Genomic DNA, 15,695 nt, shown 5'->3' on the forward strand with positions numbered 1-15,695 from the left:
CACACACACACACACACACACACACACACACACACAGAGAGAGAGAGAGAGTTCAGGTTGAATTTCCTGGTGTTCTTCATTCAGATTTATTTAAAAATAGAAGCTCTATATTAAAATGATATATATTCATCTTCTGAATTTGAGGATAAAAGCTAAATTTCTTTTTTTTTTACAAACACTTAGCAACATTATTTCCAATAGGGACGTCATCATTGGTACATTTACATCCTTCGGTGAGATGGGAAAGATCATAAAATTTGGGTGTTTCCATCTTTTATCATCATATGTTTGTAATTTGAATATATTTCCACGCTGCGTGAACGGACCTGAACCTACAGGGAGGATCATTAGGCGTCATATCAGCTGACCCGGGGAGGGAAAACCGATTCGATTGCAACCAAAATGTCCTCAGAACCTGTTTGCTGAGCGTTCAGAGGGAAGCTGATCTGAAACTTAGGGGATACAACTGGATTTTTTTTTTTTTTAAATCTCGCCACTCCTCTGACATCTGGAAACCCCTGGAGTCGTCATGTCTCTTATTTGGCTCTTCATCTTTTTTTCAGGTAATACTTTTTATTCTATTTTTTCTCCCCGAAATCCTGAGAACTTTATAAAAAACGTAAATTACTTTTCAAAGATAAAGAGATTTTATATGAATTCATGTCGGTTAAAACATCTTGGTAATTAAAGTGTACAGTTATAACGTCACATTAAGCTCTGATAGATTAACCTGCAACGGCATTAACCTAAATACCTGACGTACAATTTTATTTTAATGTTTAATTATAATTACTAATGATTAAGTTGTTTTCTGTAAAACAAGTTTGTGCTTGGAGGATGAGAGCAATAATACAATAATAATAAAGATCATGTCACACTAAGAAAAATACCCTTGGATGATGATGCTGATTATTATTATTATTATTATTATTATTATTATTATTATTATTATTATTGTTGTTGTTGTTGTTGTTGTTGTTTCCAGAGTTTCTTCAGAAGCAATAATATTCTACAGAAGGTAGGAGTTCTCTGCTGATTGATTGATCTCTGTTTCGCAGCACACGCGTCTCAATGTGTCCCGGAGAAGCCAAAGAGGTCGGCGCTGAACCAGCTGACCAGGACTCTCCTCAGGCAGTACGACTGCGGCGTTCGACCTGTCCACGACTGGACCAGTGTCACCACGGTCTACATTGACCTCATTCTGCTGTCCGTCCTGGACGTGGTAACTCTGATCCCCCGCTGCTCGCACACTTATAGCACCTCACGTCGTTTTTCGGTTTGTTGGTTGGTCAGAGACGACGTCTCAGCACCTGTTGTTCTAACGTTTCTGCTGACAGGATGGAAAGACTCAGAGCATCACCACCAGCATCTGGTACAGACAGGTAAGACAGACCTCTCTGATTGCGCAACACATTTGGAGCGATTCGTAATTTCTGAAAATATCCACATTGGTCAGGCTCCGCCACTGAATTAGAGTTTCACTTCCCAACTTGAGCATAGAGGCTAATTTTAGCATTTTCACGCTGCTGCTTTCAGGTGTGGACAGATGAGTTCCTGGTTTGGGACCCCGAAGAGTTTGATGGACTCAACGAGATCTCTCTCTCATCGGATGCAATCTGGATCCCTGACGTGATCGTAACTGAATTGTAAAAACAAAATCCAACATGATAACAGCAACTGAACACATAACGTTCAGCCGTGAGGCCCATTTTTACTCTTCACTTGAGGACTTTGGAGGTATTCACCTCAGCCTAGTTTAAAATCACAACTTTCCCACCTACATTCAAGAACTGGAGAATTAAACAGAGTTTCTGGTGTTCGTGTTATTATTTCCCAACTCTTTAACATTATTGGATTATTTTACTCTAAAAAAAGAAAAAGGACAAGAGTGACTGAGGCCTTTATGCTGTGTTGGATGTAGAAATCCAGAATGTACAATGTTTGTTGGTAAAGATGACTATTTGGACTCAGCACCAGAGTTATGTAAGAAGCCCATGCCAACAACATGCACGCCTGCTCTTGTGTTCACGTTCTCACGTTTCCTGTCCCCCAGTGTGGACGGAGGGAAGTCCCCTCCCATCCCTTACATCTACGTCAACTCATCCGGCTCGGTCAAGAACTACCGGCCCATGCAGGTGGTGCTGGCCTGCAGCCTGGAGATGTACGCCTTCCCCTTCGACAAGCAGAACTGCAGTCTGACCTTCCGCAGCTGGCTGCACTCAGGTTCTGACCCGGAGACCCAACCTGCTTAGAAACCAACCAACCTGTTAACTTAATCACCAGGGAAAACTCTATTTAAAGCCGGCTGTAGTCCACGACCACCACAACTAAACCCATTCTCCTGAAAGAGAGGAGCCTGAACGTTGAACTAACATTTTCTTCACAGACCGTATGGTTGTTGTGTGTTTGCACAGTGAAGGAAATTGACCTGGCTCTGTTGAGGAGTGCTGAGGACATCGCCAACGACAAAAGGGAGTTCATGAACGATGGGGAGTGGGAACTCCAGTCCATTCCTTCCCACTACTGGCACATCCACCAAGACGCCACCGACTACGCCCAAATCCAGTTTAACGTGAGTGTGTTTGGTCCTGCTGATCACAGGGGGAAAATATTTTCGGTGTCATAGTAACAAAGTTAAAGCAAGGATGATGTCACCCCCCCACATGGAAGGATCAGCTAACATTAAAGGATGAGGCTGAGGCTGTTGAGTCAGTCAGGCCAGGCTGATAATGGCGCAGTGTTAGTGCTGCTCCATCAATGGACTGGTTGTTACTGGGGCCCTCACAGCCCATGGCAGGTGGGCAGGGTGGGTGGTGGGGGGGCACCAGGGGCAGATTTATTCAGCTTAAGAACGAAGGGTTGTTGGAGATGCCGCATCTCATGACATGGAATAAATCTGGAGCATCTGAGATGAAAAATCACATGCAGAACTTTTGCGGTGCACACTTGGTTAAACAAGTGAAGATGTTGAATTTTGTCTTTTCGCTTTATGAATTGCAGCTAGAATGAAACAGAACATCTAAGTTTGCTGTTCACGCACCGCCAATCTCATTTTAGTGCTTTGTTTTGAGAGAAAAGTGTGTGATAACATGCACAAAATGTATCTTTAAACTGGAGTCCAAACAGGTAAAAGGCAAAGCTCAAGTTCAGGCTGCATAAACAGGACCACGTCTCTGTCTCAGCTCAGCTCTCTGCGCTGTTCAGGTGCTGATCCGCCGTCGCCCCCTGCTGTACGTGGTGGGTCTCCTCATCCCCAGCATCTTCCTCATGCTGGTGGACGTCACTAGTTTTTATCTGCCTCTGAACAGCAGAACCAGGATTGTGTTTAAGGTCAGCATCCTGCTGGGATACACCGTGTTCAGAGTCAACATCACAGAGGAGCTCCCTTCCACTGCCGTCAGAACGCCGCTCATAGGTGATCATTACGGGCATTTCTGTAGGCTTTCGGAGGTTGTAGCGTCTATCTTCACCAGGTCCTCCATCTTTTTTATGCGCAGGCGTGTTTTTTGCAGTGTGCATGGCTCTGCTGATGCTCAGCCTCATAAAGTCCATATTGGTGGTGAAACTTCTGCATCACAATGACAAAGACGTGAAGCAGATGTCGCTGTCGGCCTGCCTGCTCGACCGGTATGGATCAGGAGGTCAGGAGGTCACAGCGAGTGCTCTGACCTCCATCAGAACTTTGGACTCTGTTGACCCATCTGATGGTGAGCTGCATGGAGTCCATCCGTCTGGCAAAACATTACAAATATTATTTTTATTTAGGTGTTTTTTGCATGCAGCTGTATTTCTGTCCCAACGTAGACATCCCCCTCACTGTTTCCCAGAATACGAGCTGGAGACATCCCTGGAGGAGGACCTGGTGTCCCTGAATGAGGATCAGAAAGTTCCTTCCGGCCTGGACTGGCTCCTGCAGGAGCTGGCCTCCCTGCGTCTGGCCCTGCACCAGGAGGACACCGAGAATTCGGCTCAGGCTGATTGGCTGGAACTTTGCTTGAAGCTGGATCGTGTCCTGTTCTGGGTTTACCTGCTGGTTCTGGTCCTGTACGCTGGGACTCTCATGCTGCTCTGGACAAGCTGGAGCTTCGCCTGACAGGAACTTCCCACCGATGCCGTCATCATCAGCTCTGACTTAACTGTAACATTAAAACACACATATTTGTTTTTAAAACTTCATATTTGTATTAATGTGGTAACATGAACAGACCTGTTGAATTATAGTGATCGAGATTTGGTGGAATCTTTTTTAAAATTTTAACTGTTTGATGTAAAAGCTTTGCTATTAAAGAATCTTTGATTAGTTGGTGTTTCCCTGCTGCAGCAGAGAGGGCACGACGGGTCCTGACCAGCACATTTGACGCATGTTCCTGCTTTTAGATTGGATTAATAATGAAGGAAACTGAAAATGTTTCAATGATTGTTGGAGTTACATCATAATCATGCCGTTAAACATTCACCTAATGTTTCGTAGAATGTGAAGATTTACGTGAATAAAAGGACTGAGTGGTGATCCGTACATCGGCAGAGTTTTTTGTTCCAATGATGAACTTCCTCAGCGTTCCTGAGACCTGAAACGGCTGAGAACATCTGGACTATAAGAGAAATAGTTTCAAGAAATTACACTAAATCACACTAAAGACTTTCTCCATATCAGATTCTCATCACTGTGGCCTCAGTGTCATAGTATTGACGTTATCAAGACTCCTGTGGTCACATTTTACTTTGTTGAACCATACGAATTCAGATTCAAAGCATAAGGATTCGATTACATGGGCATTTGATGACTCTCCTGGACTGTGATTCGATTTGGCTGTAATGTTTTCCTCTCAGATATGATCTAATATTCAGTGTTCAGCTATGATCTTATATTATGTTTCACCAGCCTGTGACTCAGGGGAGTGGACCCAGCTGGACCTCCCGATCTTCCGATAGAAACATCTGAAGTGCATCGTGGCAGAGCTGCTGCTGGAAAGTCCATGTTAATGTGATTTTCCCAGTATCCGTTTACGCGTTGTTCCACAACAACCGATGACAAATGTTTAGAGAGTTCTGAGGACACTGGCACCTGCACGTCGAGCTTCATGTTTTCGTCTCCACCAGATCTCACGCAGGAATTTGTGCAAATGCAATGTGCAAAATTTAAAGAGGTAAAAAAAAAAAAAACCTACCAAATGTTCCAAATATGAGAAATTGCCCGTTTTTGTCCGTACCACCTCATGAGATACTTTCAGAGTGTTTTTATTTATTTGTTTATTGATTTGGAACCAGTGGCAGTTGAGGATCAGAATCACGACAGGAGAGCAAAGGTCAAAGGTCATTACAGCCGTTGAAATCTTTATATATTTGCACCACTGAAATATTTGTCTATTTATGTATTTATATATATTCATAAGGACTGTGATGCAAAGTCATCTCCCACTGGTGCTACTGGTTTAAAATAACAACTCTGGTTTCACACCATCGGCTCAGCGGCCGTTTGCTTGAGAGAGGCGGGGCCAACACAGCTCAGAGCGCCGCCCTTTTAGTGGAGGACCTGGTGGAGGACGTGGTGGCGATGCTCCTGGTGGAGGATTTGAACCGTCAGCAGAAAAGCCAGGACAGGAGAGCAGAAGTGACACCATGAGAGCTTCGCCTGCATGGACGATCTTCATTTCTCTGGTCCTTTTAGCAGCAACACGCGGCTGCACAGGTATTTGCCTCTTTCATTACCTTCATTCGCCTCCATTGAGAACACTTTTATGGCTTTTATAGGATCATTATGTCATCCACATTAATAATAACACAAGAAATAGCCACAATTATTAATTAAATGTAATCAATCAATTGCTTTTAAATGCAATAATCAATGGAAAGACCTCTGCCTGTTTTGCTGTGTTAATAAAGTATTTTAAAAAGTCATTTTTTAATATGAGTTTGATTTTTTTTTAAATACACAAAAATAATAAACCCTTTTCATGGTTAACTTTATAAAAACACAACGTGCGCTTGATTACAGTGTTATTAATGAAACAGCCACCAGTTTATTCGGGGAAATTCCTTTTGCAGTGAAGAAGTCGAGCAGCAGCTCCGGAAGATTCTCGAACGCCACTTTAGTGCGTCTGTCTGACTTCCTGAGCGCTGGCTATAAAAAAGGAGTCAGACCAGTGAAGGACTGGCGCACATCCACCACCGTGGCCATTGACCTCATGGTCTACTCCATCCTCAATGTGGTGGGTTCTACAGCAACACTGGGTTTATTAGCGTGAATATCAGCATCTAACAACTTTGTGCTGTTCCTACAGGATGAAAAAAATCAGGTTCTGACCACATACGTGTGGTACAGACAGGTGAGACCAGCATGTCCCTTTTGTTTTTGAATTTCTATTGAAATCTTTCGTGGGAAACAATCATTTTCACCACTGTCTTGGTTTTGTGTAGCTCTGAATGTTATAGGACGGTTATTTATGATCGGATCTGAATGTTCTAGTCATGGACAGATGAGTTCCTGGTGTGGAACCCCGAAGATTTCGACGAGGTCAAGCAGGTTTCCATACCCACGGCCAACGTTTGGGTTCCAGACATCCTCATCAACGAGTTGTAAGATCAGCGCGCGCGTTCCTGACACACGTGTGCTGCTGTGCAGCGTGATTAACGCGCCGCCTCTCATCTGTGACCTGCAGCGTGGATGTGGGGAAGTCTCCAGACATACCTTACGTCTACGTGACGCACGACGGACTGGTGCGGAACTACAAACCCATCCAGGTGGTCACGGCGTGCACGCTGAACATCTACAACTTCCCCTTCGACGTGCAGAAGTGCAGCCTGACCTTCCAGAGCTGGCTCCACACCAGTAAGACCTCCTGCAGGTTTACACAGGGGACCTGTTTTTTGAGTTGGGCTCATGATGGAAACCGGCTTCAGGGATCTTGTGACTTGGTGTCGGCTTCAACTACATCTGATTGAATTACTGTTAATTTGAAACTAATCTGACTGCAATCGCAGTGAAGGGGGTCAAGCTCCAGCAGCAGGTGAGGGGCAGAGAAGAGGAGAGAATGAAGCAGGAAACGAATGCTCTCCTGGCATTTAAAGGTCATGCTAGGGACATAAAACCTAAAAGGATTAATTAGTTGAAGCCGGTGTAAATGAGAAAAATCTAAAGGTAGATGTTTCCCGATGATCCGACTTCCAGAATAACTTTCTAGTAAATGTAGCAGGAGTACGATCTTAAACGTGACATAAAAAGACCCAAATGTGATCAGCAAACCTGTGACCTTGTTGATTGTTGATTCCTGAGCCATCAAACGCCGGCGAATCGCTTTTGTCTCTGATGTTCTGGTGAAGTAATGAACCCTCTGCAGCTCCGTCTTAACTCCTTTCATTAAAGCTGGAGCAGATCGTGCGTTTGGTTCTGGACCTTCTGAACTCTCTCCTACTGTGACGCCGGCTGTAAGCTAACCTGTTGCCATGGCTTCTGCCCTCTGTTCGATCCACAGTTGATGACATTAACATCACTCTGATGCGAAGCCCCGAGGAGCTCCGGGAGGATAAAAGTGTCTTCATGAACCAGGGCGAGTGGGAGCTGTTGCACATCCTGTCCAAATACAAGAGCTTCAGCGTTGACAACGATGACTATTACGCTGAGATGAAGTTCCATGTATGTTTCATCTTTACATTTACGAGTCTGTTGAAAATGTAAAAAATATTAAACATGCTCACACGCATACATTCCGAGCTGGTCCTGACCAAAATGCAGCTTAACAGTTGAACCACTAGGTGATGCTAAAACTACAAATGGAAAACAAGAAGAAAAGAATGACCTAAATCTGTTTCCAGACAGCAAGAGACACGAAGGCAGATTCCTGCAAAAATGAAGCACGTCTTTTATGCTTCTGTGGGGATTCAAACGTTTAAATGCATCTTTGCTTCCAGCTACTGGTGGTGGCAACTGGGAACAGCTAGGCCAGGCTACGCTTTGCTATGTAGATTTAGTTTGTGGATTGGTAATTTTGGAATATTAATGTGATTCCAGGTTGTGATTCGCCGGCGGCCGTTATTCTATACGGTAAACCTGTTGCTGCCAAGCATTTTCCTAATGGTGATGGACATTGTCGGCTTCTATTTGCCGCCGGACAGCGGAGAGAGGGTCTCCTTCAAGATCACCCTCCTGCTGGGATATTCAGTCTTCCTCATCATTGTCTCCGACACGCTGCCGGCCACCGCCATCGGAACCCCGTTGATAGGTGACTCAGAGGATTCTGAGGATTAGATATCCCCAAACCATGTCAGGAAGCTGGTGGATGCAACCTTTAGAGAGACAACATGACTTAAAATCAAGAATACATATTTAGATCTCATGTTTGAAGCAATAAATGATTAAATTGATGGTTTTAGGAGAACTTTCTGATGTTCCCTCTCATACTCCCTCGCTCCTGATTGTTCCCTCGTGTTTGCGTCACCTGTGTCCAGGCGTGTACTTTGTGGTGTGCATGGCCCTGCTGGTGATCAGCCTGACTGAGACGGTGCTGATCGTCCGCCTGGTGCACAAGCAGGACCTGCAGACCCCTGTTCCAGACTGGGTGAAGTACGTGGTCTTGGAGAGAGCTCCGGTTCTCTTCTGCATCCGCCGGAAACACCGCCTGTGCTCCCGACTGTCATCCCAGGGATCCGATCTGGACCATTACAAGGACAGCAGCTATGGAACCAGTAAGGACAGTAAATATTTGGATTTAGTTGCGTTTAAATGCAGCAGATTGGGAGAGTTGATCCATTTGGGATCATGACTGGATGAGTTCAAATGTTGATTGTAGATGTGGTTGTTGCCCCCCTGCAGCCCAGTGCACGCTCCACCACACGTGTGAGATCGGCCAAAGGCTCAGCGAGCATGAACGAGAAAGCGGGCTGCTCAGACTGGGTCTGCCCCCCCGCAGGGACCCCACCCCGCCGGTCATGAACAATATCCTACAGGAAGTGATGGCAATACGTCACTTCCTAGAGAAGAGAGACAGGTGCCGTGAAGTGGCAAAGGAGTGGTTGCAGGTCGGTTACGTGCTGGATGTGCTGCTCTTCAGGGTGTACCTGGTTGCCGTGGTGACGTACAGCATCACATTGGGCACACTTTGGTCTGTGTGGCAGGTTGCCTGAAGGCCCGCTCACCACCGCAGCATACACAGAAGACCAGAGATCTGTCAGAACTACTGACTGCAGGTCAGTGGGTACACTGAGGAATGGACCAGGATACTTCCTGGAGCAGAGAGCTAAAGACAGGCGGAGAAACACAGTTAATATAAAGAAACACAAGCACTATATTACAAGACACAAACCAACAATGTTTCATTAAAGGGAACCTTTTCTACATGCTCTATATTTCCTCAAAATAATAAGACATCCACAAATTAAACCATTAATGTTTTTGCAAAAATGTATCTTTGTTCACTATTATGAAATCTATAAAATGATTTCCTGACTTGTTTAATTTGGAAAAACAGCACGTTGCCTCGCCCCTAAAAAGTAATTGATATTGTTAAAAAAAATTTTTTTTTTCGTACAGCTCATAGAAAACCACGTTTTTAAATTTAAATTTGCTGTAGTATGTTGCGTTATATTTGGTTAATTTCTGTTGTGGTTGACAAAAAAAAAATAGTTATTAAAATTGGTGCATTTAATCTGTTAAAGATCTATTTGGACATCGGCGCAGGTAATCGTTGCAGTACCAAACCGTACCAGGTGGTGTCAGTATACACAACTGTTTCCCTGCATATTATATATCAATAATTAAATATAACTTTTCTTCATCATCCAAAATATCATTAAATCCAAGTTTATGTAAGCAAGTGTACAAATATCACACTGTGTAAACTATGTACTAAAGTATTACTGGAGCTGCTCTAAAACATAACTTTTTTTTTTTACTTCATTTATATTTTTAATAACGAATCTCTGATGTACTTGCGTAATTTTTAACGTGCTCTGTCAATTATGTGTATGTACTTATGTGAGAAATAATCAGAACTTTGCCAAACCATCTCAAAATGTACATACAAGAAAAGAAAAATGACATGTTGAGCAGTCTTAAAACAGACTCATATAATGAAATAGACCGTTTGAGTGGAGTGTGGTGGCAGAGATGGGTTGATTGTCTGCAGATATTTAGGTGAAAGGTCAGAGTGGTAACACAAACTCTGATCCTCACACATTGTTCACTTCATGTTCCCTCACTTCCTGTTTGTTTTTACCCCAAATCTGAGTTCAGCAGAACCAAACGATAGACAATAAACAACAGCCGTCAGCCAGTAATGAGTTCTTTCATATATGCACACTTTTACGTTTATTTACACTGTTTTATATGTCTACGCACTCCTGTGATGTCATATTGTGTCTTATCTAATTTATGTAAAATTCCTTGTACGTGAATGCTTACTTGGCAATAAAGTTCTGAGTTCTAATTACAGTGATGCAACAATCACGATGAACCATCTGTTTTTGTTCAAATGAAGGAAAATCGAACATTAATTCTCCTTTGACCTGAACGTGTCCATGATTCTTTTTTTTTTTTTTTTAAAACAGCAAACATTTTTACATTTCTGGGATTTGACCACATTTACGTCCACCTGGAAATGGAAGAAAACCTGATGTGTGCGTGTGAAATATGTAAAATGAGGATGATGAGGGTGAGGAAGCTGGTGAGAGGATGGAGGGCTGGTTCTTTAATGGTGGGGGGCAGGGATGGATGGAGACTGAGTACAGAACTGAACTATCTAATCTGACAACACGTGACTCAGGTCAGTCTACCCTCCAACACTGTTTCAGCTCACCGCCTCCATAATGGCAGCGTGCATTCGCCCGTAATGCGTGCATTTATGACCTCTAAGCAACAGGAAACAGAAGCCATAAAGGCAGCGAGGCCTGAAGAACCGCAGCCGTCATCATTAGCGCATCACAGGATGCACTCGGCCGACTGTCAACACGGCGCTAGTCCAGATTTGGGAGGGAAAATCTGACAAAACAATGGCTGCAAATTGGATCGAAATGATTGTGCTCCACGCACCAGCTCGGGATTCGTGCTTTAAAACAACGATGACCTCCACTGCTGCCCGTCAACATCAGCGGCGCCGCCAACGGGATTCTCTGATGCAGGAAATGATGCGGGTCGTGTCCACGTCCACCAGCCTTCCCCTCAGGAGCCGTCGAAACAGCCTTGTTTGGTGCTTCTAAAATCATAGTTCCTGAGTTTAAACTCTGCATCTGATATTGAGTTTTATTTTGGTAAGAAACTGCTGGATCTACACTAAAGTGGGGACTTCCTGTTTGGCTTGATCTGCTGTCTGCTTCTCCATGAAGAAGACCACGCGGAGTCCTGATCAGCACCCTCCACTCAACCACTGACCTCCAGCATCTTTGCGCCAGACCGTTGCGGGGTATCAGTCTTGGACATCACCATGGTCTCCATATGACTCTGACACTCCAGGTGAAGAAGTTTTAAATTGGACCTTGGCTGACGTCAAAGTTCAGCCTCTAGTTTCTCACCTGGAGTCATCTGAGGGCATCAACTCTTTCTGCCCGTCCTCCTTCCAGCTGTGGTCTCCAGCTGCGCCGGAGGATCCCATCATCAAGTTCTCCCATCTTCTCTGTGACCTCTGGTCTCCTCCCCCGGAGCTCCAGGTAGTTTTCTCAACACCTTCACAATAAAAGCGTTCCGTGGAGAAACCAGCGAAGTGGGTTTTCTGCGTCTCTCTTCTGTTCCGTTGTTGTTCACAGACTTTAAATGAAGAATCCTGAACTTCACGTTAACCTGAGATATCAGAACACAAAAGGTCAGAATAAAAAATACAACCAGGGAGATGACGTCAAGTCCTTTTTTATTTGATTATTTTTCTTTGTAACTGCAGGTTGAAAGGATACAACAGAACATCGTGGTCTGATCTTCATTATAAGACTCATAAGTTAAAAAAGAAATCTGCTAGAAAAACAATCTACTATTAGTTTGATGTAACAAAAGAAAAAAAAAAGATTTTTCACTATCAAAAGGCACAACATTGACTTTAGTGACAACATAGAGAAGCGGCAGCATTAAATCTTTTATTTTTTTATTTTTTCACACTCCATCAGAGAACACTGAAATGTTACAAAGAGAGGTGTCTGATTCTACATGGAAAGAAACGAAACAGAAAAAAAAGAACAATCTCTATATCAACAGACGGTGGCTATAGATCGGTGGCACAGCTCAACAGGAAACATACTGCCACAGGGAAATAAAACAAACAGAGCACGTTGTCGCTGGAAAAGACAAAGGACCGTTGCAAAGCTCTAATGCAGAATTTAAAAAAAAAAAAAAAAATCATACAACCGACGACAATATTTGAACAAAAACCGTGAAAATAAAATAACAAAATAATAATTGGGCACCTTCTAAGATTAGGCTAAGATTAGGTGCTGAGGTAGACAAAAACTATAACAAGTCAAATCATAATAAAAACACTATTTTCTTATTACGGAACAACTCGACTGGCACTTGTGCTGTCACAACAATGATAAGTAGCACAGACAAGCTGGGAAAGACAGAAAAGCCTGGTTATGCTTGGTCCGACAGGGCCGTTGGTCCTCAGTGCTAAATATAAAAAAATACAATGTCTCGGTGCCTTGTTATGAGTCTAGACCTCCATGACACATGCATCGCAACACTGCATGAAATGGCTACTTGTTCTAGAAACACCACACCAAAACACAGAGTGCCAGCTCCAGGGATGCCATGATTCCCTCAGCATCCCCCTTTAAATGTCGGAAAGGGAAACAAAAAGTACTTAAGTGGCTAAAATCAGAGCAGAGCAGCAGCGCGCCCTCATGCTAACCTGCACAAACGGAGCTTTTCCTCCTTTTTTAAGGGACTCTGAGTGAAAAAGGACTTTGCAGATTCAGTCCAGAAACATGTTTTTGTGTTTTGGGGCAAAAAAAAAAAAAAAAAAAAAAGCTGGAACTTTCAACGGTAACCTGCAGAGCTTGGAAGAACCATTTCCAAATGTTCCAGAACTTTCTGACTGGCATTCTGCGTGGACCACAGTGTTAACAGCTGCCTGCTGCAGCCTGGGCTTTTCTGATTGTTCTTCAGACAGAGAAGAAACTGGACCGGTCTGGACCCGCCAAGTCCAACCACGCCTGGAAACGGCAGAACCTCGGCACAGCTCAGCTGGTTGAATCTACGTTAAACAAGTGCCAGAGAGTGAAAGTGAAGAAGGAAGGGAACGTTACGGACGTGACTTGCAGAACCACTTCAGTTCCTGGTAGGAAAGTACCCAGTACTTATGCTTTAATGGGGAGGGGATCGAAGCTCTGCTTCCCTGGCGATGAAAAAGAATCGGGTTGTTTTCCGAACGTCATGGCATCCCTAGCGTGCTGGAGACACCATTTTTATTTTCTTCTGAGAATACAGAAACTAAGCAGATATCGATGATATTTTCGTTGAACAGATTCCATTTTTAGGCACAAAGATCTTACAGAAACACTGAGGGAAGAACTAGAACAATGCCAATGAATATATATATAGTTTTTCCAACATGGAGAAAAAAGAAAAGTGGCATAGAATATCATCTTATTTTGTATCTGATCTGATTAGTGCATTTTTCCCACTAACACATACACACGTATACACACACACACTCATTCACCCACACGAAAAGTAGAAAACATTCATAGACGACGATGGAACAATATGACTGGTCGGGTGTTGCATTGTGGGTCTTTCTACAGGTGGATCTCATACGAGGGAGGATAAACCCCCCCTCTACTCACAGTGTTTGAGAAGAAAATGGTAAGACAGCGTCGGGACACGTCATCCCTTCTTTTTTCTGTTTTTTTTCCAAATACAAAACCAAAAAAAACCCAAAACGGTGCCGACAGTCAGTTTGGATTGCCACAATACAAAAAAAGTGTGAATGACACATGAACTGATGGGTTTTGGCAGCGTCCTCCTGCCATCCCAGGATTCTTTTTTTTTGTCACAAACACACACTTGTAAAATTGGTGGCAGACAGATTTTAGTCCTTCACCGACGACGCAACCGACATCCAGAAAGCGACACTTATTATTACAACATGTTCACGTGTATTTTTTCTGTTTTTTTTTTTTTTTGTCCAACAATATCAAAGAGGAGCAAGGCAAAAATGATTCACACCCAGAGAGAGAAAAAAACTGGTAAAAATAAAGAAATACAATTATCTGTGCCCTGCTGTGACCCTCCACAAATGGAAAGAAAGACCGACACTTGATACAAAAATATCACAATTTTTATATATCAAACAGCCTGTGGTGGCTTTGTTCAGAAATCAGAAGAGGATTTTTACCTTCTGCCTTTTTTTTTTTTGATTACTTCTTGCAGTTCCAATTGTCTGACGCACACCAACGCGCTTTGCATCAACTTCTGCTCTTTTTTATTTTTTGTTTCACATTACAAAACTACACTTCTATTCACATATTTTCAAGTTTAAATTCTTGTTTTGATACGCTCTTCAGAAAGCAACGACTCTCTCGCATTTGCTGAATTCCTCTTACTCCTCGATTAAGGCTTCAAAATAGCTTCTCATTTTGAAAGGGATACACTAACGTTTGCGTCATCGGACTGCCTGAAAAAAAACAGTTCTTTTGACTGTGCATGAGCTGATTTAAAAAAAAAAAAGAAACCCTGCTAATTAGCTTAGCTCAAACACTGCATGTTGGCACTGCTCTTTGTTTTCCACATTAAACTGGATCTATAACGCCGATGGTCGACAGACTACCCTTCGCGACCCACGTCTGAGCTAAGCTAATTAGCGGCTGTGGAACTAACCCAACTCTTGTTCTCACATGCACAATATAAATATATCTGAATCAAAATGAAAACAAAACAAGTTGGGGTATCCCTTTAAAACGTTCCTCTGCTCGTCTGGCCGGAGGTTTTGGGGGGAAACGATAAGACAAGAATAAACATTAGAATTTTCAAATCAACTACTTTTCCCGCCTCTAATCATTTCTATACATCTCACTTAAAACAACCCCCCCTCAAAAAATGCATGAGATGAAGTAACAATGATGAAACAATGCAAAACATATGCACAAACATAAACAAAAACAAACTTAGAGGTAGCTTTTATAAGAAATGACCAAACTGTTGAGGCTCATTAACAGAGTTAATTAACACACAGTTTGGTTACAAGTAATGCACAAAAAAAACAAACAAAAAAACTCAAAATCTCTTTACTGTGGCACTTAATATTTCCATACATGGTGTTTATCACGTTGTGCAACGCATCTTTTCCCACGCGCGCTCATGAACAACCAAAAACAGGGAAACTCAAAACACACGAGGTCAAAAAACAACCAAACAAATAACGAGGTAATTCAAGTACGATGTGTTGAGATTCAAACTCAAGCTAAACAACGACGACAAAAAAAGAACCAGGAGACGAGAGCGGTGGACCACAGGGACACAACCACAGAGAAAAGCGCTGATTATTCTGTCGTCTTATTGGTCGCCCCCAAAGCTGCTGGGCTCGGATCCCGTCCCATCGGGCGATCGTCTGCCCCCATCCGCCATCTCCGTGTGTTACCAGGGTAACGTGACACGCGGCAACGCGCATCAAAGCTGCAGATTTAAACCTCAACACTTCGGAGCCAACGCCGTCTTTCAGCGAACGACAAAAGGAACGCATGAACATTAAAAGGAGTCCCCCCCCCCCCCCCCCCCCCAC

At 43.3% G+C, this 15,695-nt stretch overlaps 2 protein-coding genes across 2 annotated transcripts; both read left to right on the forward strand.

Moving 5' to 3' along the window:
* The first annotated feature begins 266 nt into the window (after positions 1-266).
* LOC101072405 (5-hydroxytryptamine (serotonin) receptor 3B) lies at positions 267-4,508 on the forward strand. Its single transcript, XM_003970920.3, has 9 exons — positions 267-563; positions 1,059-1,222; positions 1,338-1,382; positions 1,537-1,646; positions 2,054-2,223; positions 2,415-2,572; positions 3,205-3,415; positions 3,498-3,707; positions 3,828-4,508. The coding sequence occupies exons 1-9, from the start codon at positions 530-532 to the stop codon at positions 4,091-4,093; spliced, it is 1,368 nt and encodes a 455-aa protein (XP_003970969.1). The 5' UTR covers positions 267-529; the 3' UTR covers positions 4,094-4,508.
* A 1,021-nt stretch (positions 4,509-5,529) lies between these two features.
* Positions 5,530-9,317, forward strand: htr3a (5-hydroxytryptamine (serotonin) receptor 3A). The gene is made up of 9 exons (XM_029847928.1): positions 5,530-5,689; positions 6,046-6,209; positions 6,282-6,326; positions 6,467-6,576; positions 6,660-6,829; positions 7,473-7,633; positions 8,009-8,219; positions 8,446-8,682; positions 8,810-9,317. The coding sequence occupies exons 1-9, from the start codon at positions 5,620-5,622 to the stop codon at positions 9,118-9,120; spliced, it is 1,479 nt and encodes a 492-aa protein (XP_029703788.1). The 5' UTR covers positions 5,530-5,619; the 3' UTR covers positions 9,121-9,317.
* Positions 9,318-15,695: the final 6,378 nt, after the last annotated feature.

This window comes from Takifugu rubripes, chromosome 15, assembly GCF_901000725.2.
Source record: "Takifugu rubripes chromosome 15, fTakRub1.2, whole genome shotgun sequence".
In the NCBI taxonomy this organism is placed as follows: Eukaryota; Metazoa; Chordata; class Actinopteri; order Tetraodontiformes; family Tetraodontidae; genus Takifugu; species Takifugu rubripes.